The sequence below is a fragment of the Pteropus alecto genome, unplaced genomic scaffold, assembly GCF_000325575.1.
Source record: "Pteropus alecto unplaced genomic scaffold, ASM32557v1 scaffold131, whole genome shotgun sequence".
Taxonomy (NCBI): domain Eukaryota; kingdom Metazoa; phylum Chordata; class Mammalia; order Chiroptera; family Pteropodidae; genus Pteropus; species Pteropus alecto.
In genome coordinates, this window is record NW_006434709.1 from 17770602 (window position 1) to 17787107 (window position 16506).

At 36.4% G+C, this 16506-nt stretch overlaps 1 protein-coding gene across 2 annotated transcripts in view; it reads left to right on the forward strand.

Annotated features, from left to right (window-relative positions):
* FSHR (follicle stimulating hormone receptor) overlaps positions 1–16506 on the forward strand; it is a 154096-nt gene that overhangs the window by 56909 nt on the left and 80681 nt on the right. For both annotated transcript variants that reach the window (XM_006909605.1, XM_006909606.1), the window contains exon 2: positions 10046–10117. In XM_006909605.1, coding sequence (XP_006909667.1) covers positions 10046–10117 — 72 coding nt within the window. The remainder of the gene's footprint in view (positions 1–10045; positions 10118–16506) is intronic.

Consider the following 16506-nt stretch of genomic DNA (forward strand, 5'->3'; position numbering starts at 1 on the left):
CTAATAGAAACTGAACTATAGACAATTGGATCATCCATCCTTTAGCCAGCCATTCTGGTACCATATGGCTGAGCTCTGGCTTGCAAATGCTTCTTGGCAATCTTTAACTGTGCCAAACTGTAAAGCCAGATTACCCTCTCTGTCCTAAATTGCTCATCGACAGACAGCCCATGTAATAAGGGCAAAATAACAGGGTAGGAAAGAGGAATAAGAATACTTTCCACACCTTTGCATTCATTCTTCCATTTGAGTTCATAATACTTTGTCTCACAGAAAAAGCATTCCAAAGGACAACTTGGGGGAGGTTTGTACCAACTCAGAAATTATAGCATATTGATCAAGATGGATTCAGTATGGTACAACCAGAAAGTAATTTACCATCACTGCCAGACACACCTACTCTGTATACTCATTTTCCCCCACTGCAGATGAAATTTGGGGCAAGCATAGCTGTTCCCATCTCATAAATGTAACAAAAGTCTAGTGTCCTCTATTATTAAAGGTCTACTCTCATCCATTTTAAAAGTTCCCTATTCCATTGCCTAGGCCTGCTTCAGACTCAGAAATCTATAACTGGTGAGAAAGGGAGAGTTTCCTCTTTCTTATTCTATCTCCTCCCCTAGTTGCTGCTTTCTCTGGCCTCGCCTGTGCTGGGCCTAGAAGGGAGAGAGACTGGAGTAAAAGGAACTGGACCTAACACTGCTGGCATAGTGGACATCTGGCTTTGGGACCCTCTGGGTGTGGCAGATGTCCAAATGCTAATTTTTTTTCTTGTGGGACCTGATGTGGGCTCACGATTCCTCGCACAGGAGAACTCTGCCTGCAGTTCCTGGAGAGCAAGTCCTCCACTCCATACGGGCTTCCAGCAATCTTCTCCATACGGGCTCTCCTCTGGGGTCAGTTTACTATACAGGCAAGTCCACTTTCCTCAGGATGAGCAGTCCAGCTCCCTTCTTCTGGGTCCAGGTCTAGCTCTGGGAAACCCACACTTTTGTCTAGAAAACCACAGCTCTCTCCCAAAGCAGCTGATCACATCTTAACTTTATAGGTCAGACTTGTTAGGTATCAATCTCTGTATCTTCCCAAATTGCATAAATGCATGCCAACCCCTTTAATTTGTTCTCCTAATATCTGCCACATTTGGCTTAAGTTGAACACCAGTGCCTCCTCCACACTATAGAAAAGGGTCACAAAGAACACTGACACTTCTAGCCCAAAAAATCCTCATAGGAGACTTTGCCACCCCCGATGAATCCCTGACATCTGCTGACACAGCCTGGAGGTAGGTGAAGAGCTGAGCTAGGTGAACTCACATTCAGGGATGGAACACTTGCATCTATCTTCTTGTTCTAGGCAGTTAAGACTCATGCCAAAATGTGGAGGTGTTTTTTTGTTTTTTGGGGGTTTTTTTAAGTTTAAAGTCAAATTACATATGGAAGCCACCTCTTCCTGCCTTTGTATCCTGTTCCTGCTGTTCCCTGCCGCACTGGCTTCAAGACCGACATGTAACAACACAAGAAATGTAAGCAATTAGACGTCCAAATGATTTTGACAGCAGGGTAGTCATCTGCTGGATCATGGTAAATAACCTAATCCAGTATTTAAATTCTATTTTTTCCAGATGATTTGCTTATTTAGTTCAATTCACCTCTTTGGATAGTTTTCCTATACACATTTCAAGAAAGTTAATTAGGGTAAGAGTTTGACCTAAAGCATGAGAAGCACAAAAAACTCCTGGCATTTTGAGGTCAGGAAGATGATCAATTTCTTTCTGAACATCCTTTGCCAAGCTGTTCTCACTTTAATTTTTAAACTTGTGTGAAATTCAAAGAACACAGAGCCCTGTGTCATTTACACTTGGGCCATCATAAAAAGGCAGCTTTCTCAAAAAGAATATTGGCTGTTTTCCAGGCTGCTAGAAAGCTTTTTATGGGATCTTTTAAACCATTCTCCTTTAAGCCAAAAAGGGAAATTAAATTTGGCCAAGGGTGAATGGACTGCCCAAGATATGAATTGCTTCTACTAGAAACACAGTTCAAGGGATCCTAAACCTTCCCAGTTTCAGGAAAGAAAAAAGTAAATCCCACCTACCCCATTTATCATGGAAGAGACACTAAGTAACTTGCAACACAGTAAAGAAAATTTTCTTTTCGGAGCCACCTTGATGAATTGTGCATTTTTATAGAAATCATTCGGGCACTTTACGTCACCTTACAGAGTAGAGTAAAGGTGCCATCTGACAAGAAGGGTATGATGATACTTTAAAATAGCTCACTTTGCTTAAAAACGAACAAATAAACGATGCTTGGGATATGGTCTGGTGAGAATTTCAATCTTGAAAAATTAATTATGAAATATTTCGAGGATGAAGTATAGAGAATAATATAATAAACACCCATAAAACAGCATTCAGCTTTGCCAAATCATAACATTTGGTCATAATTGTTCAGATTTTGTCAAAACTAGAAAACGTTAGAAAAGTTGTTTATAACTCCTTTTCTTCCTGTCACAGAAGTGATACTATGTTGACTTGGGTGTTGATCATTCCCAGAATTTTCCTTTTGATAAATATATATGCATCACTAAACATAACTTTGGGTGGTGAATACACAATGCAATACACAGATGATGTATTACAGAATTGTACACTTGAAACCCATATAATTTTATTAACCAGTGCCACCCCAATAAATTTAATAAAAAATAAAAGTAAAGACATAAAAGGAAAAATAAATAAATTGTAAGTTTCAATAAGAAAAAATAAAATAAAATGTAGGTTTTATCATTACTCAGGAATGGTGAGGCCGACAGATCAGAAGACAACTGCTATTGAAAAGATAGTTTTTATACTCAGATCCAAACAGAAGGGTGAATGCCACTATGACGGCACATGGAGAAGCACCAAGATCAGTCAGGAAGCAGAGGGAGCAACAGGAAAATGCAGCAAGAACCTTAATTTTGGCTTCCATGCAAAAGAACAGGCAAAATTGGGTAAAGAAGTTTAGGAGTGGCTAGTTTGAATAACTTCAGGGAACTCTGGAGTGTAGGGGCTGCCTTGGAGTAACTAGGGTAGAGGAATGGTGGCCCGGAGTGTAGGGGCTCCATAAAGCAGTTGGTTAGATGTATGGAGGCTGGTGCATTTGTTTCCAGTTTCTTTTTACTATTACAAATGATGTCACAGTGATTAAATCTTTTACCTGCCTCCAGACGTACACGTGGCAGAAAGACATGGAATAACTGAGTCCAAGAGCATTTGTGCCTTGACCTTTAATACATATTGCCAAATGGCTATTAAAATTATTTGCAGCAAATTACCCTTCCACCAAGTACAGAAACTGTTTGCCAATAAGATGGTGTGCAATGGTATCTAATTAAGGTTTGAATTTCCATTTTCCTCATTACTATTGAATCTCAGTGTCTTTACATATGTTTTTTGGCCACTTGCATTTTCTTTTATATAAATTGCCTGCTATATCTTTTGCCAATTTTTCTACTGGGTTACATGTATTATTATTATTTCGTAAAGTTCTTTATATTCTGGATGCGAACTCTTTTTTAGTTGTATGTGTTATAAATATCTATCCCAAGTCCATATCTCATCTTCTAAATTACTTTACGTATCTTTGTTTTACAGAAATCTTAAGTTTAGTCAAATGAATTAAAATTTTACTTTCTATTTTGGTGTGTAGGTTTTTTTTGTTTTTTGTTGGGTTTTTTTGTATCTTTTTAAAGAAAGTCTTCTAATCTGAATATTGTATTTTATTTAAAATTTTAATGTTTTGATTGTTTCCCATTTAGATCTTTAGTAAGTCTGGAATTAAAATTTTAATATAGTAACAAGCAAAGGTCTTATTTTTTTCCCACTAGGATAATCCCTTACTGATTAGTCCATATCTTCCTCCGTTGATTTTTAATGCTACCCAATCATTTGTCATTTTCTTTTGTTTACAGTCTATTTCTTTGCTCTTTATTCTCTTCTATTAGTCTGGTTTTTTTTAATCCCTGTCACTACCAAAGCATCTTAATCACAATGACTTTACAAAAATCATATAGCCTCTCATGTAATTCCCCCAATTTTGTTTTACTTCTTTAAAATTGTTTTGGTTATTCTTAAAAAATTTCTTTACCCATATAAATATGCATCAGCTAGTCAATTTCCATACACACATACCTAAACAAACAAAAAAATATTGTGTCTTTGTTGGGTATTGTATTTAATTTATGTATTAATGTTGATTAAAATGAGTATCTTCACAATATTGAGATTTCCCATTTATAATGTGCTACTTGTTTCTTCAAGGTTTTTATTGTTTTTTAATTAAATATCTGATTATGCTCCATAAATCCTTATCTTTTTTTTCTTAATGTCTTATATTGTATAAGTTCTGTGGCCATTGTAATTGACATACTTTAAAAAATTAAAAGAAAGCAAATTACTTTGTGTACTAATTATATAGCCATTTACCTTACTAGATTTTCTCATTAGTTCTAATAGTGATCTCTTAGATTATTTTAATAGAATTTTTTCTTTTGCATAGACAATTATATTATCTATAAATAATGACAATTTTTAAATCAATAATCCTTCTACAGCTTTTTCTTGTCTTACTGTATAAGCTAGGCGTCTACCACAGTATTGTATAGAAGAGGTAATAGCAGTCATCCTTGCCCCATTCTTAATTTTAAACAGAATGCATTTAATATTTCACCACTGAATGTGACATTTATCATAGTGGTTGACAGATTTAATCTCTTATCAGATTAAGAACATTCCTCCTCTTCCTTATTTGTCAAAGGTTTTATCATGAATGGATTCTGGTTTTAATCAAATATATTTTCTATGCCTATTACAAAAATCATGTGGTTTTTCTCTTTTAATTCCTTAATGTGGAAATTTTCCTTAATAGAGTTTTATAATATTTAGCAACACTTGAATTCTAAACCCAAACTGGTATCGAAATACTTTTAGACTCTATTAGATACATATTGTCACGATATTATTTCAGATTTTTCTATTTACATTAATGAGACTGGCCTATATCTTTTCCTTCTTTTATTGTCTCTGTCTAGTTTTACTATTTATGCTACACCAGCCACATAAAATGGGTTAGAGAGCATTCCCTCTTTTGCTAATCTCAGGAATAGTCTGTATAAAATGGAGATTTTTCCATTACTTTAAAGAGGTAGGATTTACTTCTAAAATCATATGATGCTGACCTTGTTTTTTGGTGGATGGCTTTTAAACTACCAAACCAATTTCTCAATGGTTATAAATCTATTCAGTTTTTCTATATATTCATGAGTCAGTTTGGGTAAGTATGTATTTCTAGGGAAATTATCCAGATTGTCTGATTTTTAAAATCTAATGTTATAAAACTGTTCTTAGGGTTCTCTAAGTTAAAACCTGTAGGTAAGGGCCACTTTTCATGTCTCTCGTGATTTTATTGGGTTTTTTCCTTGCTCAAAATGGACAGATTTTCTTTTTATTACATTAATCTTTCCTAAGAATTAGCTTTAATTTGGTTGATCTTCTTTATTGTTATTTTTAATTCACTTCTACTCATCTTTATTATTTTTTGCCTCTCTACGTTCTTTAGGGTTCTTCTTTCAAGGCATACTTAAATTTTGCAATGAAAATTCACCAATAATGTTCCTTTTCCTCATGCCTTTACCAATGTTCCTAATTTAAAGGAAATCTGCATACACCTCTTGTATTAATCAATTAGAGCTAAATCAATAGGTCATAACGAATTATCAGAAAGTTGCTGGTTAAAACAAACCTATGATAAGTAGAGTTTGCAAATTTCAGTGATAAGCAGTTTTCTTCAATAAACATTTAAATAATGTTACTTTTCTATAACAATAATTTATAGTGTTAAAGTTATAAATTGAGCCCTTGAAACATTGTAATAAATCTCTCAATATTACAAGAAAGCTCCTTACTCAGCAACAAATTTATATAGAAACTTAACCTTATAATTGTGAAATACCATGTTAGTACAGATTGAACTTAAGCTCTATATATCAAGTTGTAAAGTTTAGCTAAGTGTTTATCTTCTCAAAACATCTCTATTGACAGTCCCTCATTTTACTAATGTTTATTATTAAACTGCTTTTGAGTTTGCACCTTAAATTCTAGCCAGAAATGGAATAAAGAAATACTGATTTCATCATTTTCTGTTTCCAGAAGTCTGATGTTTTTCAATAGTTTCCTGTATTGGAAGCTTAACTCATTAATTTCCTATCTTTTTTGTTTCGTTTTCTCATATGATAATTTAATTCTCCAAATTTCTCTGTAAGTAGCAGTTTAGCTACGTCCCATAAGCTTCATGCTGTATTTTAATTATAGTTCAATTCCAAATAATTCCTAATTATTATTTTAATTTCTTCTCTGATTTGTGATTTAAAAGAATGTTTATTTAGTTTGGGTTTGGTTTAGGCTTTCCAGTTGCGTGTACATGTATTGGGGTGATGGTGGGAGTTAATTATCTTTTATTTCTGATTTCTAAGTAATTTAATTGCATTACCATGAAAGTAAATGATTTGTTTGATACCAATTTGCTTTGTGACCTAGTTCTGGGTCAACATCTTTTTAGTACTCTTTGTTAAATAGGTGAGTTTTCCAATCATTACGAAATCCATTTATTCAATAAAGTAAACTAATTTCTTTGTTCACTATTCCTTCTTGCTTTTTGTTCATTCCTACTAAATTAACTTTTCTTATTCTATAATGGAATTCTTTTGCTAAAACTTAGTTATTAGTGGCTAATTCAACTTGTCTAAATGTGTCTTTATTTTATCCTCACATTTGAATGATTATTTGGGGGTATAGTATTCTAAATTGGCAATTACTTTTCCTAATAATTTTGAAGATAGTTTTACAAAGTTTTTAAATTATTTTTTATTTGAAGATAATATGTCTTTTTCTGTTTGCATTTAAATTATTTTTATAGCTCTACAGTTTCAACTAACAGGTATCTGGTAGTAGATTTATTTTTGTTTCCTATCCTGGGGCTTGAGATATTTTATTCTGAGGATTTATGTCTTTCATAAATTATAGGAAATTTCCAGATTTTATTTTAATGAAAATTGCCAATCATCCATTTTCTGTACCTTTCTTTCTAGAATGCATATGAGATATAGATGATAGATAGATAGATAGAGAGATAGACAGACAGACAGATAGACAGATGCCTATGAGATAGATATATAAATAGATAATGTACAGAAGAAAGAAGTGGGTCTTTGCATTCCATCTTCTATATTTCATCTCATGTACCAATTTGCCATCAAAACACAAATCCTTGGCTACAAAGTCCAGATAAACTGCTCTCCACACACAATACACTGGCTTCAGTTTACCCTCTTAGAATTGTGGTCTGCATTCACTGCTCAGGGTTCCATTTTGTATTCAATTGTTTTACTTTGTATGCCTACGGATTTCTAATACATTCTTGTAAGCTCAGCTATGCATTTAAAACAATATTTGTTATATTTCATGGAAGATTTTTAGGTCATTTTTATGGAAATATCTTCAAGTAATTTAGTTTATAAAATTTCTGGAAATGGCAGTCAAGACTTTCAGTCTTCAAAAAAGATTTAATTAAGTTTGAACCACTTCATACAGGTATAGGCAAGAAAATTTTTTAAAAAAATACACCTGCTTACTAGCATTTAGTTAAACAGGGCTATATAGTTGACTTGTTACTAAATAGAACAGTCAATTATCCAAGGCTCCTCTTTTCATATATCTCATTAATTAATATTTTACTTTAATATCTCAACTCCCTTGCAATTTTAGACTGAGTAGTTTAGAGCACTTTTATTATTTGCTTTTACTACAGTTTGTTTTCATCATTTTTCTGTCATGCGATAAATAAGAACAAAAGAAACTTGTCCATGTTAATTAAAGCACAATTAAGGGAGTATGAACTAACCGTGATTGTTTGCAGAGGGGCATTCTAGAAAATTGATACTCTTCCACATCTTTATGCCAAATTGAAAATTATGTCACTTTTTATTTAAATGGTTCCATTACGACTGTTTTTAGTATGACCTGATAGTTTTGAGACCCAGGCTTTAATTCACTCACTCCTTTCAGTCTTCCTTTTATATATTTATATACTTTGGGATTTTTTTCATTTCAATCCTTGTGCAACATTTATAGTTATTACATCAACTATATATTACTACTGTTTTATGGTGATTCCAAGGTTTCTGGTTTTGCCTTCCTAATATGTAAACTCTTTCCAGAGCAAGGACAGCATGTAAGATTCTCTCTCATGATTTCTTACTATAGAGCTAGCTGGTACACATGGCAGTCAAATTCTAAATTAAAAAAAAAAAAAATGCCTATATAACAACTTTATCTGAAACAGGAATTTCACTAACACCAATAAATAATAAGAGACTAAAGCAATGAAGGTGTGTGAAACTATCTAAATCCACAGTGTTAATTATTTAATTCCTGCCGACAGACTACCTTGTGGAAAGAAGGATTAAAGTGGAAAGAAAATGAAATTCCTATTAATAAATTACAAAGCAAGAGAAAACCAGAGGGAGGAAAGCCAGAGGTAGGAATAGTATTCCTGTTGTAGAGATTCCAAAAAGGTCACTTGGAATCCCACCCTCAGGCCTAGAACTCTGAGACTGTTCAATAGCCATTCATTCAGTCACAGAAGAAATGTTTTTTGAGTACTCGTCATGTTCCAGACACTGACGTAGGCTTTTAGTATACAACAGTAGACAAATCAGGCAATAATCCCTGCCCTCACAGGGCTTGTGTTACAGGTATAAGTAAGAGATAGACACATGAATGCATAAGTAGATGAACAGATTGCATAACATGTCAGAAGTGCTATGAAGAAAAAATTAAGCAGGAAAGGGGGCCAGGGGCCAAATTGGGGAGTTTTTCATTTTAAATAAGGCGATTAAGGAAAGCATCATTGGAAAGTGACATTTGAGCAAACAGTGGGCTAAAGGAGCAAGCCAGGAGGATATCTGCGAGAGGAATGTTCCAGGCAGAGAGAATTGCAAATGCAAAAATATTAGGCAAGAAGGAACCAGGCATGTCTGAAAACTAGCAAGAGAGTACTATGACGAGAGAGAGATAAGCAAAAAGGAGAGCTGTCGAAACTGAAGTTAGAGCGTCTACGGAAAGAGAAAGTGGGAAGATCCAAAAGGGCCCCGTAGGCCATTGTATATAATTTGGGTGTTTACCTGACTGAGATGAGAAACCATTAGAAGGAATTTTGAGGCAGGTGTGAGACAAATATTTCAAGACAAATATTCAAAATCTGAAGGCAGCTGAGGTTAAGAAAAGATTTGTTTTAATGGGAGAAATTATGGCATGATCGTATACTGATGGGCAGGACCCAGTAGAGAAGCAAAAATAGGTGAACAAAATGTATGAAAAAAGGGCGGGGGGGGAATTTACTGTAGTGGCTACCTTGACTAGAAGAGAGGGGAAGAAATCTGATGTAGATTGTAGGGGCTATTCTTAGCCAGGTCCAGGGTCCTGGCTACCGATGATTAACAGGAGAAAGGTCAGGTATACAAGCTCAGGAACAGATGGACTGATGGCTGGGAGCCATGTGAGAGCATAAGGAAGTTCTCTTCTATTGAGCTACTTTTCTCTTTGAAATAGGAAGCAAGGTTAGCTAAGAATGACACTAAGGGAAGAAGTACTGGAGGTTGGAGCAGAGAAAGATGAAGGGCTTCACACAGTGCTACAGGAGGCAACGTGGAGTAGTGGTGACAAGCAAGGTTCATATCCCAGCGCTGCCATGAGCTATATGAGCCTAGATATGTTTTTTTAACCTCCCTAAACTTTAATTTCCTATTATGCAAAATGGGTGTAACAACAGTGCCAACATCACTGCTTTGCGGTGAGGATAAAGAGAGATAATATAAAAGCAACTGGAACCATCACTAAATGGCAAGCTCTTAATATATTTTGGCTGTTAGCTGATATAATACATTAGGCACAAAACTGCTTATCAATGAATGGATAGGCTGTGATATTTTATGTCCACTCTCTTTTCAGGAGGTTTGTTCTCACCAAACTTCGAGTCATCCCAAAAGGAGCATTTTCAGGATTTGGGGACCTGGAGAAAATGTACGTACCTGACAATGCTGTGTGTGAATGCTTCAAATGGGCTGTGGGCAGCAGCCTCAGATTACATCTAGCATGATGTCCTATGCTTAGAAGCCAGAAAACTTTTCATACTTCCTCCCATTTTATTTCCTTATCATAGTTCCTAAATAGTAATGTGGAATCTTTCAGAGTGTGGCCATTGGAATGAAAATAAGCAATCCAAGAATCCTCATGTTTTTCTTTTATAAGATGTTGTTCCCAAAGTGGAGTGGAATTTTTATAAACCAAAGCATTTCTCTGTTGACATCCATTCCTTTTTAGGAAAACTTTCTATTATTTCTGATTAGTTTTTAATTGAGAGCAGGGGCTAATAATTGTGCTTTAGAGCTTCTCTAGACTTCCTGTTCCCAAAACATGCTGACAACTGGTAATTGATACAAAAGCATTTAGAAGTGTTAGGAAAGTTTACAGCACCGAAGGAGATTTCCTTTGGAAAGAGAAGATTCCTTTGTTAATGCAAACATTCACTTCATATTGAGCTAGTTTAATGTATGGGTTTTGCCAAACAGAATTTTCTCAAAATGGGATACAGCTGTAAAAAGAACAAATTCTCCTGTATTTAAGGCTACCCACTCTCCTTTTGAAGGCTCTTGATTCCATCTCCCAGGACTTTAGGGCTGGGAAAATGTATTCTTCACCACAGAGACCACTAGAATTCAGGACTTAGAATTTAGGACTTAAACACCAATAAATATAGCAACAGAGAGACAAATTACACAGAAGTGAATTAAAGTAACACCCAGGTTACATGTACTTCTCCTTCTTGAAACCACTCAGTTTTCTTATTGGTTCTTTCACTCCCTGTCCCCCTTTTAAGAAGAATATTTGCTGAAGTCTGAGAAAACAAGAAAGAAACAGATTAATGAAAGAAACACAAAGAGAGAGTGGCAATGTGTTTCAGCAATTAAACCACCTGCTTAGAGAAGAGTGGTAAGAATCCTGGATTTGAGTGTTAGTTTTAATAGTAATTAAATCACCTTATCTCTCAGGGCTTTGGTTTCCTTATCTGTGTGTTCAGGGAGGAGTTTTAAAAGGAGGAGATGGTTTATGTGATCTCTAATTTTTAAGTGCAAGCATCCTCCAGTTGGATGAGACCCCAGTTGAAGGAAGACCTATGGTCTTCAGGGTTTACCCTCTTGAAGACATTCGACACTCAGGAATTGGGAGATGGGGGCACTCATCTGAGCAGAGTTTACCAAGAGAAAGAGGGAAGCAATAGAGTTGGAGAGCTTTTGGCTCAAGGTATATTCCTGATGGATTAGCCATTGCCCTGCCTGGAACTAACATAGACCACATGACTACTGTATATGCCTCGTCCCCCAAACAGTCCTATGATTGCATAGAAATTATTCTGAAGACAGGAAATATCAGATATCACAAATAATCCACCTTAATCAAATTAAATCCAGCAGCATAACTGACCCCGCATTGGGCGTTCTGCATCAAACTAGACCTTCCGGTGGTTATCTAAACGGTTGAGCTGAGCTGACATAGCAATAATCCCAGAGACAAGGACACTGGCTCAGGAACTCCTCAACGTCCTTGGACACAGCTTGTCTATTTCTAACTCATGTCTTTATTAATTAACCTGCGCTTACACAGTGGAACGCCAAAAATAAAATTAAATTGATCTTATTTTTTCCAACACTTTATATGTCCTAAGGCTTCAAAACTATTCCTTAGTAGAGAGCCTGGCACTAAACTGAACTCTGAACAGTCTGCTTATACCCTTCAGTCTCAATACCTACCTTTATCCATTGTCTCACCTTCTATTTCTTGGTCACCAATAAGTTCTCGTCTACTTTCCGGACCTATCCCATTTTTGTTCTCTAGTTTTTAACCAATTTCCTGAACTTAATAAATATTGGCTTTCTCTCCAATATCTCCCCCTCCGCAAATCATAAGTTCCTTTCCATTCATGTTCTACTTGTGGCCAACTTTTACCTATTCTTATTAAAAAGAAAGGGAACAATAGCTTTCTGTATAAATGTTGCCTTCCTCCCCTGCTATCGTCCTCTCTCTTCCCATCACTACTAGTCTTTTGAAAGAACAGCCCCCTGTCCTTTACTTTCGATCTCTCCTTAGCCTGCCCACTTGCTATCTGTCCACAAATTCTCTAACAATATTATTCTAGTAAAGGTCCTAACAATACCGTATCTGCCAGGTCTATGACTTCCACTTTGCCTTAGTGCTTAACTTATATGTAGCTTTTGATTTCAGTGACCATTCATTCCATTCTTACTGCTCTTTTCCCTTTTAACTTCAGTGACACCACAGCCTCCTGCCTGCCCTCTTAACCTCCCAGATTCCCCATAAATAGTTCTCTCCAAACTTCTTGTTCCTCAGCTGCCCCTCGAAATTCAGATATTCCAGGGCTCCATTTTCAGCTATTTTCGTTCTTTATAGTCATACCCGCAATTCACTATTCATCACAGAATGTCTTACTATCAGGGCTCTTAAACCCTCATTTTCAACACTCCCTCTCTTTTGAGGCCATAATTCTTTCTGAAATGGAGAGCCTCTCAAATTAACATCTACAATTAAATAAACTGCAAGTGCCTCACATTCAATATATCCACACTAGCTCATTATCTTATCTTTAAATTTCTCATCTTATATTGCCCAGTGAATAACATCACTACCTGCCCAGGATCCCAAGCAAGAAAATTCAGAGTCTTCTCTCATACGCCTTCTCTGTCCCTTATATCCAGGTACTCTTCTAGTCCTTTTGACTATCTCGAAAATATCTCGAGAATCCAGCCCTCTTCTCACTCCTGCTGCTATTAGATCGAAAGTCTCATCAACATGTACATACTCCACTACGTGAGGCTGCCATGCTTGTCCCAGCTTTGATCTCCCAAGCACTCTGCTGCCAGGCCTACATGGTTCAAACTCCCTTGCGGAGGAAACTGAAGGGACGCTCACTGCTATAGATTTCAAACTTAAGTCCCTGGCACAAAAATCAAAGTCATTTATCTCTCATCAAATGCAGTATATCCCGCACTTTCACCAGGTAGGAAAATTTGACATTTCCCAAGCATTCTCATTACCAGACAGAATATTGCTTATCTAGAATGTGATAAGATGCTATCCCTTGACTCAATCCATTCTACACAGCAACCAGAGTGATGGTTTTTGAATTTATATCTAATCACATGTCACCTTCCACACCTGCCCCTTCCTTCTCTCCCTCTCTTTCCATGCCTTAGCACTGCTCTTAGTATTAAAAAAAAAAAAAAGTCCTATTACATTCTCTCCTTTGCTATACTAGCCCTTTTCAGTTCTTAAAATGTACTGTTATGCTACCTGCCATAAGCCTGGCTTGGCGCATGCTGTTCCTTCTGACTAGAGTGTCCTTTCCACCCTGCCCTTTTAATTTAGTCAGCTCCTCCTCATCCTTCAGACTCCCATGCCAGTGTCACTTCCCAGGAAAGCCTCTCCTGGCCTCCCCAACTAGGAGAAAACCTTCTACTATATATATATATAGACTCTCATATCACCACTAATCTCTATGTGCTGGCTATCATTTTAGTAATTTTACACCTATTCAGGTGATAATTTAATTAATTTTTAACTCCCCTATTGGCTTGCAACTTCCATGGGCACAAGGACATGTTTGCTTTTCCTCAGTATTGGATACATGATGCCTCATATAGATTCAGGTACATACAATAAATAACTGATAAATGCATGAAAATGAACGAATAAACAAACATAATTAGTTGGAAAAACAAGATATCCATATGTAAAAAAATACTAAAATAATATAAATGATAATGTAGGAATTAATAGGCATATGAACATTGGCTGAGAATCTACTAAGATCTAGGCACTTACATAGTGATAGTTTAAAATATAACACAGGACAAGAACGTACAAGATAATATGTACAAAGTAAGTGATACACACATTGTATTTGTTAGAATTCTGTTGTGAGAAGCCAAAGAAAACAAATCTCAAGCAGGCTTAAGGAGAAAAAAGGGAATTTAACAGCTCATTTCACTTGCTGGTCAGAGAGGAAGAATGGCTTTAGAAACATCTTCACTCAGGTCCAATGTCCTTAGGACTTGGCCTCTCTCCCCCTCTCAGGTCTCCTTTCCATTATGTTAGTTTCAGCCCTCAGCCCCACCCCTCAGCAATCCTGCCTCCACATCTTGGGTTCTATTCAGCTGACTTTTTCTTGCTCCACTCCTCAAAATCTTTAGATTTATTATGACTTGCTTAGATCACACAACCACACCCAGACCAGCTACAACAGCTAAGGGAATACGACACTCATATCGGCTCTGGCCTAGGTAAATGGGCTCCATTCTTAACAGTTTAAAACACCTACCCCAACCACATGAACTTGGAGCGGCAGAGGGAGATCCACAAACAAAAACTGAAGTCATTGCTGGGGAAAGAAAAGAGGTGGTAGTTGGGCAAACAACTAATGTCTAAAGAGAAAATCAGTCCTGTTCTCATCTAGAAGAGAATGGTCTCTGTGGCCTGGGTGGCTGGGGATCTGACGATTTGATTATTCCCTCTTCCTCCTATTAGAATGATTGAAAGAATCCAGAAACTCTGCCCCAACCCATACTGATGATTCTTCTTTCATTAACCCACCTTACCCTACTCCCCTCTGCTTAAATTCGAAAGAGAAAAGAATCTTTTTGGTAGAACTGGAGCAGGAGCCTTTCCATTAGAAATGAAATCACTGTTCATATCTTAGCTTTAATCAGCATCACTATCTCAAATTTCCCTACTCCTTACTGCTTTGGGATTGGCCGGGGGAAAAGGAAATCATTAAACTCTCTACAATGTGAAGTGGCTTTGCGAAGTGCACTGTAAACTGTTTACATTGTCTTTAATTACTTCGGAGCCATATGTCAGCTTGGTATAAAGTGTGAAGATTACACTGAACAGGGTGGGGGGAATAGGTGACAATGTGGTGATTTATGGTTACCAGAAAAATTATGTATGGAAATGAGTGCAATTTAAAAACACATCTACCATGCTATTATAACACTTGAGGGGAAAGAACAGCCAGCTTATAACAAAATATCTTTGAAAATAGGAGCATGATGAATATGTAAATGAGACTAATCAACATCAGCTGAGATATGGTATATGCAGATGAGACGGCAATGAGCCAAAATGTGAAATAGCTCCTAAACTATAAATATGAACCAAATAAAATTTTATTTGAAATATTCATGCTAACATAAGGACAAAAAATATAATCAAGTGATTTACTTGCATATAAAAATAAGAACAGTAGTCTGACACTCCAGCCTCCACCCCGGATCACGAGGGAAAGCAAAGTTAACAGAGGGACTTTTAAAGGAAGATTTATTGAAGGAGAACTTTTGCAAGCACGGTAAAAAAGTTGAAGATCCTCTAAATTCTCAGTTCTTCAGGCTCACTTAGCACAGATAAAAGGAAAAAAACATAAATTAGGTAACTAAAACCATAATGGTGACAGTGCTAGAAAATTTGGGTTCCTATCTGCTCTGCTTCCCTGAGTATCTCCTTGTTAGATAACGTAGGTCCATTTCTACCTAAGCTTCTATGATTCTAAGAGTTAATGGGTAAAGAAACTTTTGAGTCCCACTTACTGAAATAAAGCAAGAGGCAGAGGCTAATGATTCTATAGGCTGCTAGTAAAACCTGGAGGCCAGTTTGTGGCAGTTATACCTCTGAATGGGAAGAAGGGATTTGAGTCTCTGGGCATGAAAAGGATAATGAGGTTCAGTGGTTCTCATCTAAGGCTGTACTTTAGAATCCCCTAGGTAGCTTTTAAAATAACCCACAAGCCTATGATTTCCAGGGACTTTTTAAATTCCATTTGTCTAGGGTGGAGCAAAGCACTGATCATTTTTTAAAGCTCCCTTGATGATTCTAACATACATCTGCAGTTGAAAGCCACTGAGGTAGAAGATATGTTAGTCTGAATCCAGTTCACAGAACGAACATTCATGAACATGTTTAGTGTGTCTACATGGTGTGGCTGGAGGAGAATAAACAAAAGGGAGGGTGGTAGGCGATAAGGTCAGAGACAAAGCTGGGGTAAGGCCATAGAGCACAGAGGCATGGGGCAGGTTTGAGTGTCACAGTTAATGATGGGAATTAAATGGGCACTGAACCCCCAGGTGAATAATCTGATTTACATCTGTTAAAGATCACTCACACACACAAATTTTAATTTGATAATATTTTATTAAGGTTTTTTGTCTGTATTTGTAGGGATACTAGTCTATATATTTCTTTTCTTAAAGTTGATTCGTTTGGTTTTGTTATGCTGGTGTTATAAAAGGAGTTGGGACGTGCCCCCTCATCTTCTATATCCTAAAAGAGTGTAATTGAGAATT